The sequence below is a fragment of the Castor canadensis genome, chromosome 4, assembly GCF_047511655.1.
Source record: "Castor canadensis chromosome 4, mCasCan1.hap1v2, whole genome shotgun sequence".
In the NCBI taxonomy this organism is placed as follows: domain Eukaryota; kingdom Metazoa; phylum Chordata; class Mammalia; order Rodentia; family Castoridae; genus Castor; species Castor canadensis.
In genome coordinates this window covers 146,391,611-146,410,823 of record NC_133389.1, presented here as the reverse complement: position 1 = coordinate 146,410,823, position 19,213 = coordinate 146,391,611, and the positions used below count along the sequence as shown (strand labels likewise).

The following is a 19,213-nucleotide window of genomic DNA, read 5'->3' as shown; positions in this document are numbered from 1 at the left end:
CAATAGATAGGTGAAAAATTAGTAATGATAATGAGATACAAAGTTAAAGGAAAATTGAAAGATTCATGATTTTCTAGGCACTTTCAAATATTCTTGTCTTTCAAATTTCAATCTTCCGATCTTTCTTGCAAATTAAAAGAAACAATTCTTCTTTAGCTCAACTAGAATTCCTGCCCTCTGGTTACAATTCCCTTAGTAACTGATGCCTTCAGATCTCCAATAGCCAGGTATAACCCAGAAGTCAATTTTCAGGTCACCTGCCAAGAAGTCAGTGGTTAAGCTAATGAAACATCACGTGGGATGAAGCGCAATCTAGAAGCTGTCTCCTGCTGGCAGGAATGAGACCTTTCATATGCTTGCTGCTCAAGGTTTGAACCGAGACTGAATTCACATATGATACCGTATTGTGGATCTAGTCACTCATTCCCCATTACTGTCAAATAATTTGCTCACTCAGAGAGAATTCAGCACATGGCAAAAATGTGCCAGTCCCTCCCTCTGTTTGCTTGTTTTTTTCTTTAACAGACTTCAGTGTTATGGTTACCTTTTTCAATCTAAGCTGGTCTCCTACTCCAGCCTACTTTTAAAAAAGAATTTCTAAAATATGTTACCTTTTATTTTGAAGCATTATGTATATCAGCTATTTTAAAAATGAAACAAATGCTGGGGAAATAGCTTAGTGGTATAGAGCTTGCCTAGCATGTGCAAGGCCCTTGGTGCCATCCACACCACCACAGAAACAACAGCAACAACAGCAAAAAACAAATTATAAAGAAGAGTGTTGCCTCTAGAGAAAAAAAAAAACATGAATACAGTAAAAATTCTAAACACATTAAAATATTAAATTTTAAAGTGCTCCAAAATGTTACTTTATATCTAATCTGCTATTATTACTTTATAAACATTTTGCACTGCCCAAAAAAGTGTTGGGCTTTATTGTATACCTCACTTGTCCCCTTTGTCTTAAAAAAAAGTTCCTATTTTAAGATGTAATATATCTTAAATGAATTTTCATCTCTGGCAACATTCAAAATAATACATTTTGTGCACTGAGTTCTGTTTAAAATAAGTGGTTCTAAAAAGGCTGTAAGAAACAACAGTGTTGGTGCAATCAACTTACAGAAGAGGACTAATTTTAGAAGTGTATTATTCAATTTGTATTCGCTGCATTTATTCTTTTGAATCTTGTTTATATGCCTAGATACTCTGTATGTATTGAGAACACAGAGAAAGATAAGAAAAGCTGTTTGCTCTTGATTGTGCACAAGCCAGTGTTCTAGAGTTCACTTTTTTTTAACAAACTTTGTAAAAATCTTACAGAACACTCCTTTAGTTTTTTTAAAAAAAAAAAAGCCTGAGAAGCTGAAGAACATTTAAGCTTTTCCTTCACATAGGATCCAGATCCTCATAACCAACCTCGCTTTGTCTACTTGCTTTCAGTGAAGTAATGAAGATGAAGAAGAGGTACGAAGTGGGCTTGGATAAATTGGATTCTGCGTCATCTCAGGTAGCCACCATGCAGTTAGAGTTGGAGGCGCTGCATCCGCAATTAAAAGTTGCCAGCAAACAGGTGGATGAGATGATGGTGATCATTGAGAGGGAGTCTGTAGAGGTTGCCAAAACAGAAAAGATAGTGAAAGCTGATGAAACGGTAGCAAATGACCAAGCCATGGCTGCCAAGGCCATCAAAGATGAGTGTGACGCCGACCTGGCAGAGGCCTTGCCAATACTGGAGTCGGCGCTAACTGCCCTGGATACTCTTACTGCACAGGTGAGAGAGAGAGAGAGAGAGAGAGAGAGAGAGAGAGAGAGAGAGAGAGAGAGGGAGAGAGGGAGAGAGAGGGAGGGAGAGGGAGAGAGGGAGAGAGGGAGAGGAGAGAGATTGAGATGCATGGGCAAGGTGCGTTCTAGGAAACACTGGAGCACAAGTCCAGAAAGGCTTACCACTGTGGGCCACAATCTAGCACAAGCTAGTCTGTCTTTCCTAGTTTGTCTGCAAACATAATGAAATTGAAAACATTTTGAAATTGGCAAAAGGATTTCCTAGTTCATCTGAGAAAAGAAATGTATGTGCATGATAGACCATTTTGGAAAGGAAGAAAGCTGCCAGGTGGTAGTACCTATCATAAAAACAGCAGTTCTTTCAAAACTTTGCACAGCTTCACACTATAGTAGGATAACCTGTATAGAAGGGTAACCTTAGATAATTCTTTTGTTGTTTTAACTTTTCCTTTGGGACAATCTTGTCAACACTCTTGACACAGTTCTATCATTGCCACCTTTTTTTCCCTTGACGCACAGAGTGATTCTGTCTCTTAAGGCTTGATTTTAAAAATAGGAGCCATTGCAAATAACATACAAGCAAATATTTCTTTTTTAATAATTAAATGTTGTTTTTCAAGGATATCACAGTAGTAAAATCCATGAAGAGTCCTCCTGCTGGTGTCAAGCTTGTCATGGAAGCCATATGCATCTTGAAGGGCATCAAAGCAGACAAAATCCCAGACCCAACAGGTTCAGGGAAAAAAATTGAGGATTTCTGGGGCCCAGCTAAGAGACTTCTTGGGGACATGAGGTTTCTACAGTCACTTCACGAATATGACAAGGACAATATTCCTCCAGCTTACATGAATATCATAAGAAAAAGTTATATTCCAAATCCAGATTTTGTTCCAGAAAAGATCAGAAATGCATCCACAGCTGCCGAAGGTCTATGCAAGTGGGTCATAGCAATGGATTCCTATGATAAGTAAGTACTGATAAAATGAAGCCTAAAATATGTTTTATTTTCACGTTTGGTCATTTAGACAATATAAAAGCTTCTCAGAAAACCATGTCTCAATCTTCTGTGTTTACATATTTATTGGAGGCAAAATTGTGTCAGTTAAATGGGTTACATAACTTAGTGCCTCTTTAACTTTTGGACTCAGGAACCCTTCACACTCAAAAATTACTGAAAACCTCCAAGAGCTTTTCTTTATTTACCATGTTAGAAAGTAAAACAGAGAATTTTTGAATGTTTATTAATGCATTTTAAAATAACAATAAAATTACATGATAATGTAAATAGCTTATTTTATTTCTTAGAAATAAATATTTTATCAAAAAAAGAGAAAATGGAAAGATTGATGTTTACTATGTATTTTCAAGTCTCTTAACATGTGCTCTAATGTAAGCAGGTACAATCTATGCAATCTGTTGCAATTTTTTTTTCTTTTTTTACATTGCGCTTGGTTGGGGGTACATTGTGGCATTCGCTAAAGTTCTTACAATATATCAAAATATATGTTAGTTGAATTCACCCCCTCCACCATTCTTCTTTATCCTACCCTCCCTCATTCCTGGATTAGTTTCAACCACTATCATTTTCCATTTACATTCATGTGAACACAGTATTTGCACCATATTCACTCTCCCACATCCTTTGCCCACCTCTTTCCCCCTCCCACTGGACCAAACTCCCTCCCCTCATCCTGCACAGGCTTGTTCCACTCTCTTGTTATGCAATTATGTAAAAGAAAAATAAAATGACATTTTTGTTTGTTTAAGAGAGCTACACAGAAATGGATGGAATTGGAGAACATCATTCTGAGTGAGGTTAGCCTGGCTCAAAAAACCAAAAATCGTATGTTCTCCCTCATATGTGGACATTAGATCAAGGGCAAACACAACAAGGGGATTGGACTATGAGCACATGATAAAAGCGAGAGCACACAAGGGAGGGGTGAGGATAGGTAAGACACCTAAAAAACTAGCTAGCATTTGTCGCCCTTAATGCAGAGAAACTAAAGCAGATACCTTAAAGCAACTGAGGCCAATAGGAAAAGGGGAACAGGTACTAGAGAAAAGATTAGATCAAAAAGAATTAACCTAGAAGGTAACACCCACACACAGGAAATCAATGTGAGTCAATGCCCTGTATAGCTATCCTTATCTCAACCAGCAAAAACCCTTGTTCCTTCCTATTATTGCTTATACTCTCTCTACAACAAAATTAGAAATAAGGGCAAAATAGTTTCTGCTGGGTATTGAGGGGGGGAGCGGGAGGGGTGGAGTGGGTGGTAAGGGAGGGGATGGGGGCAGGGGGGAGAAATGAAACAAGCCTTGTATGCACATATGAATAATAAAAGAAAAATGAAAAAAAAAAGAGAGCTACACAGGGAGTTTCCTTGTGACATTTCCATATATATATTTATTAGAACCCAAATTTCTACCATAGTCTCCTTCTCATGGTGATTTCAACAGGTTCAAAATTTATTCTATATTCATTCTTGTTTAGAGAGTACATCAACCATGTTCACCTTCTTAACTTCTTTCTTTTACTCCCTATATCCTGTTAGTGACCTCCATTTAGCATGACCTATTTTTCATAATATTGCTGTATTTGTAGTAGGTCTATATTCCACATGAGAGAGAACATGCAGCTTTTGGCCTTCTGAACCTGACTGACTTCACTTAAAATGATGTTCTCCAGTTCCATCCATTTACCTGCAAATGACAAAATTTCATTCTTCTTTGTGACTGAGTAAAAATTCCATTGTATATGAATACCACATTTTCTTAATCCATTCATCAGTGGTCTGGCATCTTGGCTGTTTCCATAGCTTGGCTATCATGAATAGTGCCGCAATAAACATGGGTGTGCAGGTGCCTTTATTGCAACCTGACTTACGTTCTTCAGGTGTATTCCTAAAAGTGGTATTGCTGAACCATATGGCAGTTCTATTTTTAGTTTTTTGGGATCTCCATACTGTTTTCCACAAATATGTTGTTTTGATTAAAACACATAAAGAAAATCCAGGGCTGGATCAGTGGCATAGTGCTTACTTAGCATGCACAAAGCCCTGGGTTCAATCCCCAAACCAAAAACAAACAAACAAACAAAACAAAGCCCTACAGCTTCACACAGATGTTTGCTTAGTTGGACAAGAGAGGACAAAAGGGCAAATGTCTTTAGAATCCTGTGGCCTTTAGACCATGCTTTGAAAACCACTGTTATAATTAATATTTTTGTGAGACAAGGAGCCTTTTTGATGGTAATCTGAGAACCATTTATATCATGCATAAAATGAGTAAAAATTATTAGGTATTTTTCTATGAAGCAACCATTATAGGATGTCTTTTAAACTCATACCCAGTATATACAGTAATGCTATATATGTTTTATACTATGACACATTAGTAACAACAAATTTTTTTTAATTTTTAATTGTTTTATTATTCATATGTGCATACAATGCTTGGGTCATTTCTCCCCCCTGCCCCCACCCCCTCCCTTACCACCCACTCCGCCCCCTCCCTCTCCCCCCCACCCCCTCAATACCCGGCAGAAACTATTTTGCCCTTATTTCTAATTTTCTTGAAGAGAGAGTATAAGCAATAATAGGAAGGAACAAGGGTTTTTGCTAGTTGAGATAAGGATAGCTATACAGGGCATTGACTCACATTGATTTCCTGTGCATGTGTGTTACCTTCTAGGTTAGTTCTTCTTGATCTAACCTTTTCTCTAGTTCCTGGTCCCCTTCTCCTATTGGCCTCAGTTGCTTTTAAGGTATCTACTTTAGTTTCTCTGCGTTAAGGGCAACAAATGCTAGCTAATTTTTTAGGTGAATTACCTATCCTCACCCCTCCCTTGTGTGCTCTCGCTTTTATCATGTGCTCAAAATCCAATCCCCTTGTTGTGTTTGCCCTTGATCTAATGTCCACATATGAGGGAGAACATACGATTTTTTGGGCCAGGCTAACCTCACTCAGAATGATGTTCTTCGTGGCTGCATAAAATTCCATTGTGTATAGATACCACATTTTCTTGATCCATTCATCAGTAGTGGGGCATCTTGGCTGTTTCCACAAGTTGGCTGTTATGAATAGTGCTGCAATAAACATGGGTGTGCAGGTGCTTCTGGAGTAACCTGTGTCACAGTCTTTTGGGTATATCCCCAAGAGTAATAGCAAATTTTAATTAAAATTTTATCATTTCTTTAGAAAGATACTATGACTGACTCCATTTTCTAGGTACTGAGAAGGGAATTTAGGTCTATCCTTTTACCTGAATAATCCCTTTTTTAAAATATATGTTTAAAAGATAACTGTTTTGGTTGAGAGTATATGCTAGGATGTTTTTAAGGGTAAAAATGATAAGCATAAAATATCTCATTTTCTCCTCATCAGAATTAGGCTCTCACCAGTTAGGCTAATTTTCACTAACACTGTAAGTTTTACATGAATATCCTATTCTCCTTTTACAAAACCACCAAAGGACAGCCTGGCATGTATTTTTTTATATATGTGTTTACTACATGTATTTTCTATCCATTTTAATGATCATTTCTTTATTCTAAAATTTTTTCTTAGCATGTGTTAGTTGTACAAAACAATGAATTTCATTATGACATTTTCTTTTTGGTTATACTGGGGTATACTGAGTACAAAGCAGGCACTCTTCTGCTTGAGCCACACCTTCAGTCCCCCTCGTTATGACATTTTCAAACACATTTATTACATACCTCTGGTTCCCTTCCTCTTCCCAAAGAGTCCTTCTTCCACATTCATGTTGTCTTTTAACATCTAGATTCTGTGTATGAGGAAAACCATGTGACAGTTGTCTTTCTGAGTCTAGTTTATTTCACTTAACATTATGATTTGTAGTTCCATCCATGTTCCTGAAAATGAAATGATTTTGTTTTCCTTTATGGCTGAATAATATTCCATTATGTTTACATACCACATTTTCTTTAAATATTTATCCATTTTTGGGCACCTAGGCTGAGTCCATAGTGTGGCTTTAATAAACATGGGTATACAGACAACTCTATTGTATGTTAATTTAAATTCCTTCAGGTATATATCTAGGAGTGAGAAAGCTGGATCATATGGGATTTCTATGTTCAGTTTTTTTGAGGAACCCCCCTACTGACTTTCTTAGTAGCTGCGCTAATTAACATTTCCACCTTCATTGTATGAGGTCCCCCTCAGCCCATACTTCCTTGTCAGCATTTGTTGTTGTTTGTTTTCTTAATTATTGCTATTCTAACTGGGGTGAGATGGAATCTCAGTGTAGTTTTGATTTGCATTTCTCTGATGGCTAAAGTTGTTTCGTGTATTTATTAGACATTTGAGAACTATCTGTTGAGTTCATTTGCCCACTTATTATTTGTTCTTCTGGTGTTTAATTTTTTTTTAGTTCTTATACTTTTTTTAAAAATGTTATTTTAGCATTTTTACATTTACTTACATGTGTATACATTATTTGGGCCCCACTTCTTGGCAGAACCTGTTGTGCCCTCTTGTTCTCTGATTTTGTTGAAGAGAAAACATGACAGATAGTAAGAAAAGCATAGTGTTTTTGCTAGTTTGAGATAAAGATAGCTATACAGAGAGATTCCTAGTGTTGTTACCATGCTATGTGTATTGCAACCCACATTGGTTCATTTCTACCAAACCTCTTCACTACTTCCTAGTCCCTTTCCCATAGTGGCCTCTGCCAGGTTAAGATTACTGTATTTGCTCCGCTACAGTGACCACATCAACCACATTCAAGTTTTAGGTTCCTTCCCTTTCCCTATTCCTCCCATGTGTAGTCTCCCCTTTAGGGTATGAGGCATGTCCCGTAATATTTCTACATTTGTTTTAGGTCTGTAATCCACAGATGAGGGAGAACGTGATTTTTGGCCTTCTGATTCTGACTACCTTCACTTGAGATGATGTTCTCCAGTTCCACCCATTTACTTGTGAATGACAAAATTTCATACATTTTTTGTGGCTGAATAAATTTCCATTGTGTATAAATACCACATTTTCTTAATCCATTCGTTAGTAGTGGGGCATCTTTGCTGTTTCCATAACTTGGCTATTGTGAATAGCACTGCAATAAACATGGGTGTGGAGGTCCTTTGTAATAACTTGAGTTGCATTCCTTTAGGTATATCCCTAGGAGTGGGATTGCTGGATCATATGGCAAGATCTATGTTTGGTTTTCTAAGAAACTTCCATATTGTTTTCCAAAGTGGTTGTACTAGTTTCCATTACCACCAGCAGTGTATGAGGGTTCCTTTTTCCCCACATCCTTGCTAACATTTGTTGTTTTTGGTGTTCTTGATGGTAGCAATTCTAACAGGAGTGAGGTGGAATCTTCGTGTGGTTTTGATTTACATTTCCTTTATGGCCAGGGATGATGAACATTTTTTCATGTGTTTTTGGCCATTTGGACTTCTTCCCTTGAAAAAATTCTGTTTAGTTCAGTTGCCCACTTCTTTATTGGTTCATTGATTTTTGGGGACTTTAGTTTTTTGAGCTTCCTGTACACTCTGGTTATCAGTCCCTTGTCTGATGTATAGCTAGCAAAGATTTTCTCCCATTCTTTGGGTGGTCTTTTCAATTTAGAGACCATTTCTTTTATTGTGCAGAAGCTTTTTAATTTCATGTAGTCCCATTTGTCAATCCTTTGTCTTGATTGCTGGGGCACTTGAGTTCTACTGAAGAAGTTCTTGCCTTTACTTATTGCTTCCAGTGTATTCCCTGCTCTTTCCTATACTAACCTCAAGGTTTTGGGTTTGATATTAAGGTCCTTAATCCATCTTGAATTGATACTAGTACAGGGTGACAGGCATGGATCTAGTTTTCTGCAGGTAGATATCTAGTTTTCCCAGCAACATTTGTTGAAGAGGCTGTTTTTTCTCCATCATATGTTTTTGGCACCTTTGTCAAAAATAAAGTGGCTGTAGCTGCATGGATTAATATCTGGTTCCTCTATTCTGTTCTACTGGTCTTCATAACTGTTTTTGTGCCAGTACCATGCTGTTTTTATTGCTGTGGCTCTGTAGCATAGTTCAAAGTCAGGTATTGTGATACCTCCAGCATTGCTCTTTTTGCTCAGTGTTGTCTAGGCTATTTGCTGGTTTTGTGTTTCCAAGTGGACTTTAGCATAGATTTTTTTCAATCTCTGTGATGAATGTCATTGGGATTTTGATGGGAATTGTGTTGAACATGTAAATTGCTTTTGGTGGTATAACCATTTTTACTATGTTGATTCTGCCAATTCATGAGAATGGGAGATCTTTCTACCTTCTGTAGTCTTCCTCAACCTCTTCAGTGGTTTGTAGTTTTCCTTGTAGAAGTCATTTATATCTTTTGTTAAGTTTATTACTATATATTTGATTTTTTTGAGGCTATTGTAAGTAGAATTGTTTTCCTATAGTCTTTCTCAATTTGTTCATTGTTGATGTACAGAAAGGCCACTGATTTTTGTAAGTTTATTTTGTATCCTGCTAGTTTGCTGAAGCTGTTTATGGTGTTTAGAAATTTTGGGGTGGAGTTTTTTTTGTCTTTAAGGTATATGATCATGTCATCTGCAAATAGGGATAGTTTGACTATTTCTTTATCTATTTGTATTCCTTTTATTTCTTCTTGCCTTATTGCTCTGGCCAGGAATTCCAAGACTATGTTGAATAGGAGTGGAGAGAGTGAGCACCCTTGTCTTGTTCCTGACTTTAGGGGAAATGTTTTCAGTTTTTCCCCATTAAGAATGATGTAGGCTATAGGTTTGTCAAATATAACCTTTATAAAGTAAGGTACATTTCTTCTATTCCTAGTTTTCTTAGAGCTTTTATCATTAAATGGTGTTGAATCTTATTGAAGGCTTTTTCTGCGTCTATTGAGATGATCAAGTGGTTTTTGTCATTGCTTCTGTTAATGTGCTGTATTACATTTATTGATTTTCATAGTTGAACCATCTATGCATCCCTGGGGTGAAGTCAACTTGGTCATGGTGTATGATCTCTCTGATATGTTGTTGGATTTGGGTTGCCATTATTTTATTGAGGATTTTTGCATCAGTGTTCATTAAGGAGATTGGCTAGTAGTTCTCCTTCTTGGATGTGACCTTGTCTGGTTTTGGGATGAGTGTAATACTGGCTTCATAGAGTTAGGCAGTGTTCCTTCCCTTTTTGTTTCATGGAAAAGTTTAAAGAGTGTTGGTATTAGTTCTTCTTTAAAGGTCTGGTAGAATTCAGCAGAGAATCTGTCAGATCCTAGGCTTTTATTTTTTGGAAAACTATTGCTGCTTCAATTTCATTACACATTATAGATCTGTTTAGGTAGTTGATACCCTTCTGGTTCAGTTTTGGATGGTTATAAGTATCTGGAAATTTGTCCATTTCTTCAAGATTTTCCAATTTATTAGAATATAGGTTCTCAAAGTAGTGTCTGATGATTCCCTTAATTTCCTTAGTGTTTGTTGTTATGTCCCTTTTTTGTTTCTGATTTTACTAATTTGGATCTTTTTCCTCCTCATTTTAGTGAGATTTGCCAGGGGCTCATCAATCTTGTTTACTTTTTTAAAAAGCCAGCTTTTTGTTTCATTGACTCTTTATATGGTTTTTTTTTTTTTTGGTCTCTATTTCATTAATTTCAGCCTTTATTTTTATTATTTCTCTCCTTCTTGTTTTGGGTTCTGCTTGTTCTTATTTTTCTAGGAGTTTGAGATGTAGCATTAGGTTGTTTACTTGAGATCTTTCTGTCCTTTTAATATATGCACTCATGTCTATAGACTTTCCTCTTAGAATTGCCTTTGCCATGTCCCATAGGTTCTGATAGGTGGTGTTTTCACTTTCATTAAATTCCAGGAACTTTTGATTTCCTTGCTTATTTCTTCTATGACCCACTGATGGTTGAGCAATGTGTTAACTAGCCTCCAGTTGTTTTCATATTTTTTGTTGTTGCTTTTGTTGTTGAGTTCTAGCTTTATTGCAATGTGATCAGATAGTATGCAGATGATTATTTCTATTTTCCTATATTTGTTGAGGCTTGCTTTGTGCCCTAAGATATGATCAATTTTGGAGAAAGTTCCATGGGCTGCTGAGAAGAATGTATATTGTGGAAATGTTAAATGGAATATTCTGTAGACATCAGTTAGGTTGATCTGTGGTGCCATTTAGGTCCAGGATTTCTTTGTTGATTTTTTCTCTGGATGACCTATCTGTTGGTGATAGAGAGATATTAAAGTCTCTCACTCCCACTATGGTGAAGTCTATATGTGCTTTTAAGCCCTCTAGTGTATGCTTGATGAAATTGGGTGCATATAGGTTGATAATTGTTATTTCTTTTTGCTGTATTGCCCTTTTCATTAGTGTGAAGTGTCTTTCTTTGTCTCATTTGATCAATGTAAGTTTGAAGTCTACTTTGTCTGATAAAAGTATTGCTACTCCTGCCTGTTTTCAGGGGCCATTAGCTTGGTAAATCTTCTTCCAGCCTTTCACCCTAAGCCAGTGTTTATTTCTGTCAACAAGGTGGGTCTCTTGTAAATAACAGATTGTTGGATCTTAGTTTAATCCAGTTTCCAGACAGTGTCTTTTGATGGGAGTTGAGTCCATTGATATTCAGTGTTACTATTGATAGGTATGTGGTGGCTCCTGCCATTTAGTTGTTTTTGTTGTTTAAGGATTTAATTGTGTGCAGCTAAATCAGTGCTACTCTCTGATTACTTGCTTTTCTTCTCCTGCAGTTTAATACTTTCGGTCCTCTTATGGTTTTGTTTGCTTTCATCTTCTATTTGCAGAATTCCTTGTAGAATCTTCTGTAGTGGTGGCTTGGTGGTCACAAATTGTTTTAGTTTCTGTTAATTGTGGAAAACTGATTTTTCTGTCGATTTTGAATGATAGTTTTGCTGAGTAGAATATCCTAAGACTGAAAGTATTTTCATTCAGTGCCTGATATACCTCTCTCCATGCCCTTCTTGCTTTTAAGGTTTCTGCTGAGAAATCTGCTGTGATTTTGATGTGTTTACCTTTATATGTTATTTGTTTTTTCTCTCTTATAGGCTTCAATGTTCTTTCTTTGTTCTCTGTGCTTATTGTTTTAATGATAATATTCCGTGAGGAGGTTCTATTTCGGTTAAAACTGTTTGGTGTCCTGGAAGCTTCCTGTACCTGCATAGGCAAAACTTTCTTGAGATTTGGGAAATTTTCTATTATTATTTCATTGAATATATGAAACATCCCTTTGGCTTGACTCTCTTCTCCCTTTTCAATGTCCATGATTCTCAGGTTTGTCTTGGATGGAGTTGCTGAATTTTTTCATGTTCCTTTCACAGCTTTTGAGTTGTTTGACTAAGAGTTCCTTTTTTTTTTTTTTAATATCTATTTTGTCTTCATGTACTGAGATTCTGTCTTTACTTGTTCTAGTCTTGTGGAGTGGACTTCCACTGTGTGTTTTTTTAATTCATTTATTCATATGTGCATATATTGTTTGGGCCTTTTCTCCCCCCTCCACTGTGTTTTTTGTTTGACTAAAGAGACTTTTCATTTCCAGGATTTCTGTTTGATTTTTTTTTCTGAGGTTTTCCATATCTTTGTTCATCTTGTCTTTTATATTTTGTGTTGTCTTCTTTAATTCACATATCTCTTTTTTTAGAGTGTCCTTTCTTTCACTTTGGTGTTTGTTGAAGTCCTCTCTAAGTTCACTTACTTGTTTCTGTGTCTTCTTGTGTTTTGTTTTAATATTTTGTGTCTTGAAATTTCTTGAGTGCATCTCAGACTTTCTGGTTAACTATTTCTGGTATCTTCCTTGAGTTTCTCAGTGATTTCTTCTCAGTTTCCTCTCTGAGGGATTTTTTGTGGGCATCACTGGGCTCATTAGTAACATTTATCATTGTTTTATTGGGGTCAGGAACTGGGTATCCATTTTCTTCATTTCCCACCCAATCTTCTATTGAATAATTTTTTCAAGGAATGTAGTTTCCATCCCTGCTTCTTCTCCCCATTCCTCCACTTGGTGCTGTGCACCTATGTTCATGATAGGCTAGTTGGGGGTTTTCATTGCCTATTTTCTTTCCCTTGATTTAATTTTTGTGTCATGACTGATTTCATTGTTAGGTAGATTGATGTGCTCTTTCTGTTCCTGGCCTGGAGGTATAAATTAGGAATAACAAATTCACAGGTTCAATGCCAGACCAGTTGATTACATATTATATAGATAACCCCTTGGTGGTTGTATCTATAAATAGTGGGAATTGGAGTGGTAATAGTTATTAGGCTACAGATAGAAATTTGGGTAATTGGTAAAGGTGGCACTAAAAGGAGTAGCAGAAAAGAGGAGGTGGGGGATGAGGGGGCTGCTGTGTTTTGTGGCCCTTATGTGTTAGGGTGTATTTCCACTGTTGCAGTGGAGGGTGCTTGTGTCAGGGATTACAGGGAGCTGGGGTGTGTACAATTGGCACAGTAGGCTAGTCAGAGGGTGGTGAGTGTGCAGGAGTGTGATTACAGGTTGGGGAAGGATAGGAGGGGAAAGTGAAGCCAGGAGAGAGAGTGGATAAAAAGGAGCAGAAAGAGTAGTTGGGATGGAGAACAATGGATTGTAGCACAAGAAAAGGGGGGGAAGGTGAAGGAGTAAGAATAGGGATAAGAAAATAGTGATGGTAAAGTTAATAATACAAAAAAAAAAACCCCCAAAAAACAGGTGCAACAACAAAATGTTCAGTCTGCTTGGTAAAAGTTCTGTAATTATTCCTTTGGCATCTAATCCTGGTATTGGTGCTTGGTATTCTGGGCTTTGTGGGGAAGGGTGCTGCCCCTCTTGTCAGACAGCTTGGGGTAGAGACTGCTGGAGGATTTTTCTTTTTTTCTGCTGTCCTTGGTCTTATGGGCCCTCTGTTACAAGTGGGAGCTCTGATGGGATCTCACCAGGTGACTGGCTTGTGAGTAGTATTCGGTTCCTTCTGTCCACAGGAAAGGTTGCAATTGGGGTCTGAGATAACTCACTGCCAGTTTATGCAAGGTGTTCAGAGCTGTTGTAGTTTTCACCAGGTGGCAGCTGTGTTATCCTACAGCTGCAACTCTGTCTGCTCAGCATCTCCCCAGCAAGGGGCAATTCAGTTTGGAGTACCACCCTTAGTCTCACAAGACCAGCTCAGGGATCCACCACCAGCCCCGCTTTGGGAGGTTGGCTTGTTGCTCCACCCCTGCTCTCAGCCTTTGTGCCTTGCTTCACCTCTGCTCAGTGCTAGTCTGGCTCCTCTGGGAGGTTGACTTGTCACCCCCCCCACCCCCCCCTCAGCCTTTGTTACTTTTCCCCCCTTTATTCTCTGAGAGTTCAGCTCCTTGCCCCACCTCTGTTCTCCAGGGTAGGTTCACATTCCACCCCATCCCCACTGTCGATGTTAGATTGCAATTCACTGTTTAAGCTTTTCAATTTTGTTAGGGGCAGGGATTCAATCTGCCCAGGGACTGTACTGGACTATGTTCTCAGGAAGTGGATAGGGGAGTCACACATGGTGCATGTTGCTCACCTGTTTTTTCTGCAGGTTTATACAAGCAGCTTTGGAACCTGCCGGCAGGGAGAAATGGCATGCCACTTTTCTTAGAGTGGCAGGGCATAAGGAGGTTTTCCATGGGTTAGAGGGGAAAAAAAAAAGAAACGGCCAAGGGGGCTTTTATCCCAGGGCAGACCATGCCCTGCTGGCTATGCCACACTGGGATTTTCCTGGCTGGTAGGTGTAACTACAAGCTGTTTTAAGGGTCAGTCCTTATATTTTATGTGCACCTAATGTGATTGTGGTTATTATTTTGGCTAGAAGCAATCAAAATTACCCAAGTAGAACTCCCATGTCTCGAGGTGGTTTCTGGAGTCACAGAGCTCAAGAATTCTGAGTCTCTACCCGAACCTCCATCTTGGAAAAGTCCTTGTTCTTTATACATTTTGTACATTATTCTTCTGTTGGATAAGCTGACCAAGATTTTCTTCTACTGTCTAAGCTGTCTCTTCATTCTGGTTTTTCTTTCCTTTACTGTGAAGAGGCATTTAATTTAATGAAATCCCATTTGTCAATTCTTGCCATTATTTCCTGAGCTATCTTTAAATATTATCCTTGTTTTCCTATAGTAGTTTCAAAGGTTTGGGTCTTACATTAAGGCCTTTGATCCATTTTGAATTGACTTTTGGACAGAGTGAGAGATAAGTGATGCATGGATGACACGCACAGGAATTTCAGGTGCTCAGGGTTCTTATGCCTGCTGCTCTGAGAATGAAAGCACAGACAGACTCCAACAGCAGAGGTCGGAAAGATTTTATTTGTAGAGAAGAGAAGAGAAAGATTGCATATTGGGGAATGCAGGGGGACCCTAAACCTGTGATCTTGTGGATCAGTGTGGTGAGTGGGGTTTTATAGCCTTTTTATGCATTGCCTGAGGGCGAAGATGCCTTTCAGATGCATACAGGCACTCCCCAGGGAGGAGAAGTGTCTCTTTCACCTCCAGAGGTCTGTCCTTCAAGTCCCCCCTCTCAGTGGTCACCCTAACTGCTGTTAGGGATAGGGACATAGGGATGATGAAGTCTATTCAGTAACTGCTTCCTGCTGACAGGGGGCAATGAAGGGGCCCACAGCATCAGGGGTGACCACGAGAGGGGTTGTTTTCATCTCCATCAGAGCCATTTGTAGTTTGATGGATTCTAGGCGAGAAGAAACAAACTTGACAAGTAAGTTTAAAATGCAAGGCCCAAACCTAAGCAAGAGAATAATGGCAAATATAGGCCCCAGAAAGGGTAGGAACCAAATCCTGGAGGGAAGCCAGGATTTTATTTGGTCCCACACTTGTGTAGAAACCTGAGTTTCAAGAGATTGCTCCCAGAGCCATTAGCCTGTTGAAGAATGTAATCTGCATGTTCCTCTACAATGCCTGAAGTGTTTATATATGTGCAACAGGAAGTATTGGCCATGGCACATACCCTTCCTTGTTAGCCAAAAGAAAATCTAGGGCCAGGCAGTGGTCCATGACCATATAGGCAAGGGATGACAAAGACCTTTGCACATCCTTAATGGCAAGGCCTACCTGGTCTGAGGTGTCCTCTACCACTTTGGTTAGGTTTTTTGCAGTTACATGATTGGCAATCACCCCATAGCTGATTCCAGCAAGGGCTGCAACTAATGCTGTTATCTCTAAAACTATTAAAGTAACCTCCCTTTTATCCCTATGGGAAGCTGTTCCTGTTGGAGTTACCATTCCCCTTTCCTTCCAGATGGCTGCATGAGCATAAAGGATCAGGAAGGCATACTTAGAATCTGTATAGATGTTGATGGTCTGTTTTTTTTTTTTTTTTTGACAGTCTTAGGGCTTTTGTTAGGGCCACTAATTCTGTCAATTGAGCACTTGTATTAGGAGGGAGAGGACCTGATTTGAGGATGCCAAATTCTGTCACAACTGTAAACTCCGTATGCCTGACACCATTCTTGACAAAGGAACTGCCATCAGTGTATAATTCTAGATTTGGGTTTTTTAAGGGCTGATCAGGTAAGTCAGTTTGGGCAGCATAATTTTCCATAAGTGTTCAGGATTTCCCTCTGCCTCTGGTAGAAGGGATGCAGGATTTAGACTCTGCCAGATCCTTAAAGTTGTTTTGGTTCCTCCCAGAAGCTGGGCCTGGTATTTAAGTAGACAGCTGTCAGATAGCCAAAGTTTTCCTTTTGAGTTTAAAATTCCCCCTAGGTCATGTGGTGTATAAACCGTTAGGGGGCAGTTTAGGGTAAGTTTTTGAACTTCAGGCACTAGAAAGCTTACTATAGGCATTGCTGTAAGGCATCCTGGCCATTCCTTGGCTACCTGATCTAACTCTTTGCTTAAGTAGCCTACTGGCTGGGGAGTGATACCCCAGAGCTGAATCACTATGCCCAAGGCCAGTCCTCCCTTTTCATAGACATATAATTGAAACTTGTCCTGGACTGGGAGACCCAGGGCAGGAGCTGTCATAAGAGCCTTTTTAAACCTGTGGAATGCATTTTCTGACTCGCCATCCCACTCAATAAAGGGATGGGTATCCTTCTGTGCTTCCTTAGGATTTGATATAAGGGCCTGGCTAGGTCTGCATATCCCAGGGTCCAAATTCTACAGTATCCTGTGACCCCCACAAAGGCCCCCCAATTGCTTTAGAGTTTTAGGTAGAGGAAACATCAGGATTGGATGGATTCTATCTTCTCCTAGAGACCTCATTTCTTTCTCCAGGACAAGACCTAAATATGTAACCCTAGACTGACACAACTGGGCTTTTTCTTTAGAGATTTTATATCCTCTATCTGCTAAGAAGTTTAGTAAGGATTCAGTGGCTTGTGAAATGACAGGCTTATTTGATCCACAGAGCAGGAGGTCATCTACATATTGTTGCAGAGTAGCTTGTGGGTATTGCCATTCTGCCAAGTCTTGGGTTAGAGCTAACCCAAAGAGGTGGGGGCTGTCTCTGAATCCCTGGGGGAGGACAGTCCAAGTGACCTGTTCAGACTTTCTTGTGGGGTCCTCAAAGGCAAAGATCAGTTGACTTTTAAGGTGTAAGGGAATGCAAAAGAAGGCATCTTTTAAATCCAGGACAGAGTAGTAAGCAGTACCTGGAGGTATTTGGGCTAAAAGCGTATAGGGATTTGGAACTACAGGATGGAGAGACAATACTGTTTCATTGATCAGGTGGAGATCCTGGACTAGCCTTCATTTGTTAGGTCCCTTTCTGACACTGAGAATAGGAGTATTATATGGGCTGGAGCATTCTATTAGCAGTCCCTGTCTCTTTAAGTCTTTGATTATGGGAATTAGCCCCTCCTTAACTTCTGGCTTTAAAGGATATTGTTTTTGATGGGGAAAATAGGAGGGGTCCTTGAAATAAATTAGGACTGGGACAATTAAGAAGGAGTGACAGAAGTGGAAATCTCCCCAGGAGCAGGCTAAAGGCTGAGTGAAATATGCTTTAGATGCTGGCCTGATATGCCTCGAACAGTAATTTTCTTGGAGGACCTGGGTCCAGGAGAGAAAGGAATAGCTGAAATGCTGGCCCCAGTATTGAAAGGAGGCTGACCTTGTGCTTTTCATTAGTGAGTAAAACCTAGAGCTCCCCTGCTTTTATGGTGGTCACAGGAGCCTGAATGGAGGCCCCAGGACCCATCATTGGGTAGGAGGCTCTTGTCTTGGTTCCCCTGGGAACCAGGGACAGTGTGCCTTCCAATGTTTTCCCCAAGAAATGGGGCAGGATCCCGGAGGTAGCTTTCTCTGGGGGCACTCCCTCCTAAAATGGCCTGCCTGTCCACATTGAAAGCATGTCTTCGGGTTTGGACTTTGCCCCAGGGAAGCCTCTTTGAGTGCTGTGATCAGAGCCTCCTGCCGCGTATCCTTTCTCTTTTCCTTTTCCAAGTCCTTCTCTTCTTTTTCTAAGTCCCTGTTATAGTATACGGACATGGCTACATGGACCAATTGGTCTAGATCTCTACTCCTTCAGCCACCAGTTTCTGAAGCTTTTTACAGATATCTAGTGCTGACTGTGTTAGAAATTTATCTTTTAGGACAATTTCCTCTTCCTGTGACTCTGGTATAATGTTGGTATGCTTTTGTAAAGCATCCTTAAGTCTCTGTAGGAAAGCTACTGGAGTTTCTAAGGGTCCTTGCTGTACAGCCATGACTTAGGAGTAATTAAGAGGTTTTACCTTGGCTCTCCTTAGACCCTCAAGAATGCAGTGGATAAAATGGTTACGACTCCATTCATGCTTGTCATTTTCAGGGTCCCACTTAGGGTCATACCTAGGCACTGCCTGATCTCCTGTTGGAATTGGGAATTGAGATTCCCTTTTAGGTATCCAATGCCTTTGTCTTTCTTCTCCCTCCCCTTCCTTCTCCTGTGAGGGCCCAGTCTGAGACAGACCTGTAAGGCTACTTTTAGCTAAGTGATAATTATGTCCAGCTCTGACTGCCTGATCTAGTACCCGCTGTTCCTCCAAAGAAGTAAGGGTCTGAGATAGCAATAGCATTACATCTTTCCAGCTCAGTCCAAAGTTTTGGCTGACTTCTCTAAATGCCTGGATGTACTGATCTGGGTTTTCTGTGTAATTTCCTAAATCCTTTTTTATTTCTTTAAGTTCACTCACTCTAAAAGGAACGTGAGGCTTATCCCTTCCAGAAATTAACTGGAAGGGGTAGAGTCCTGCGGGACAGCGTCTAGTGTGTGAGGTAGCTGGGTAAGGGGGAAGAGGGGGAGCTGATGGAGCATCAGATGGGTTTTTGTTTTTTGGGTTTTTTTTGGTTCAAGGGAGTTTGGGGGCTTTTTGCAAAGGGTTACCATGGTCTGGGTATCTAGCCTGCATTTGTTTAGCCTTTCAGGGTGGTCTCAGGAAAAAGAACAGTTGAACATATGGAACTTTGGTCTACTTTCCATCTTTTTTATAGAACATATCTAATTGAAGAATGGTATTATA

The 19,213-nt window shown here is 39.4% G+C and overlaps 1 protein-coding gene across 3 annotated transcripts in view; it reads left to right on the top strand.

The window, feature by feature from the left end:
* Window positions 1–19,213, top strand: part of Dnah7 (dynein axonemal heavy chain 7) — a 310,589-nt gene that overhangs the window by 182,593 nt on the left and 108,783 nt on the right. For all 3 annotated transcript variants that reach the window (XM_074071306.1, XM_074071307.1, XM_074071308.1), the window contains exons 42-43: window positions 1,441–1,771; window positions 2,403–2,749. In XM_074071306.1, the coding sequence (XP_073927407.1) occupies window positions 1,441–1,771; window positions 2,403–2,749 (678 nt within the window). The remainder of the gene's footprint in view (window positions 1–1,440; window positions 1,772–2,402; window positions 2,750–19,213) is intronic.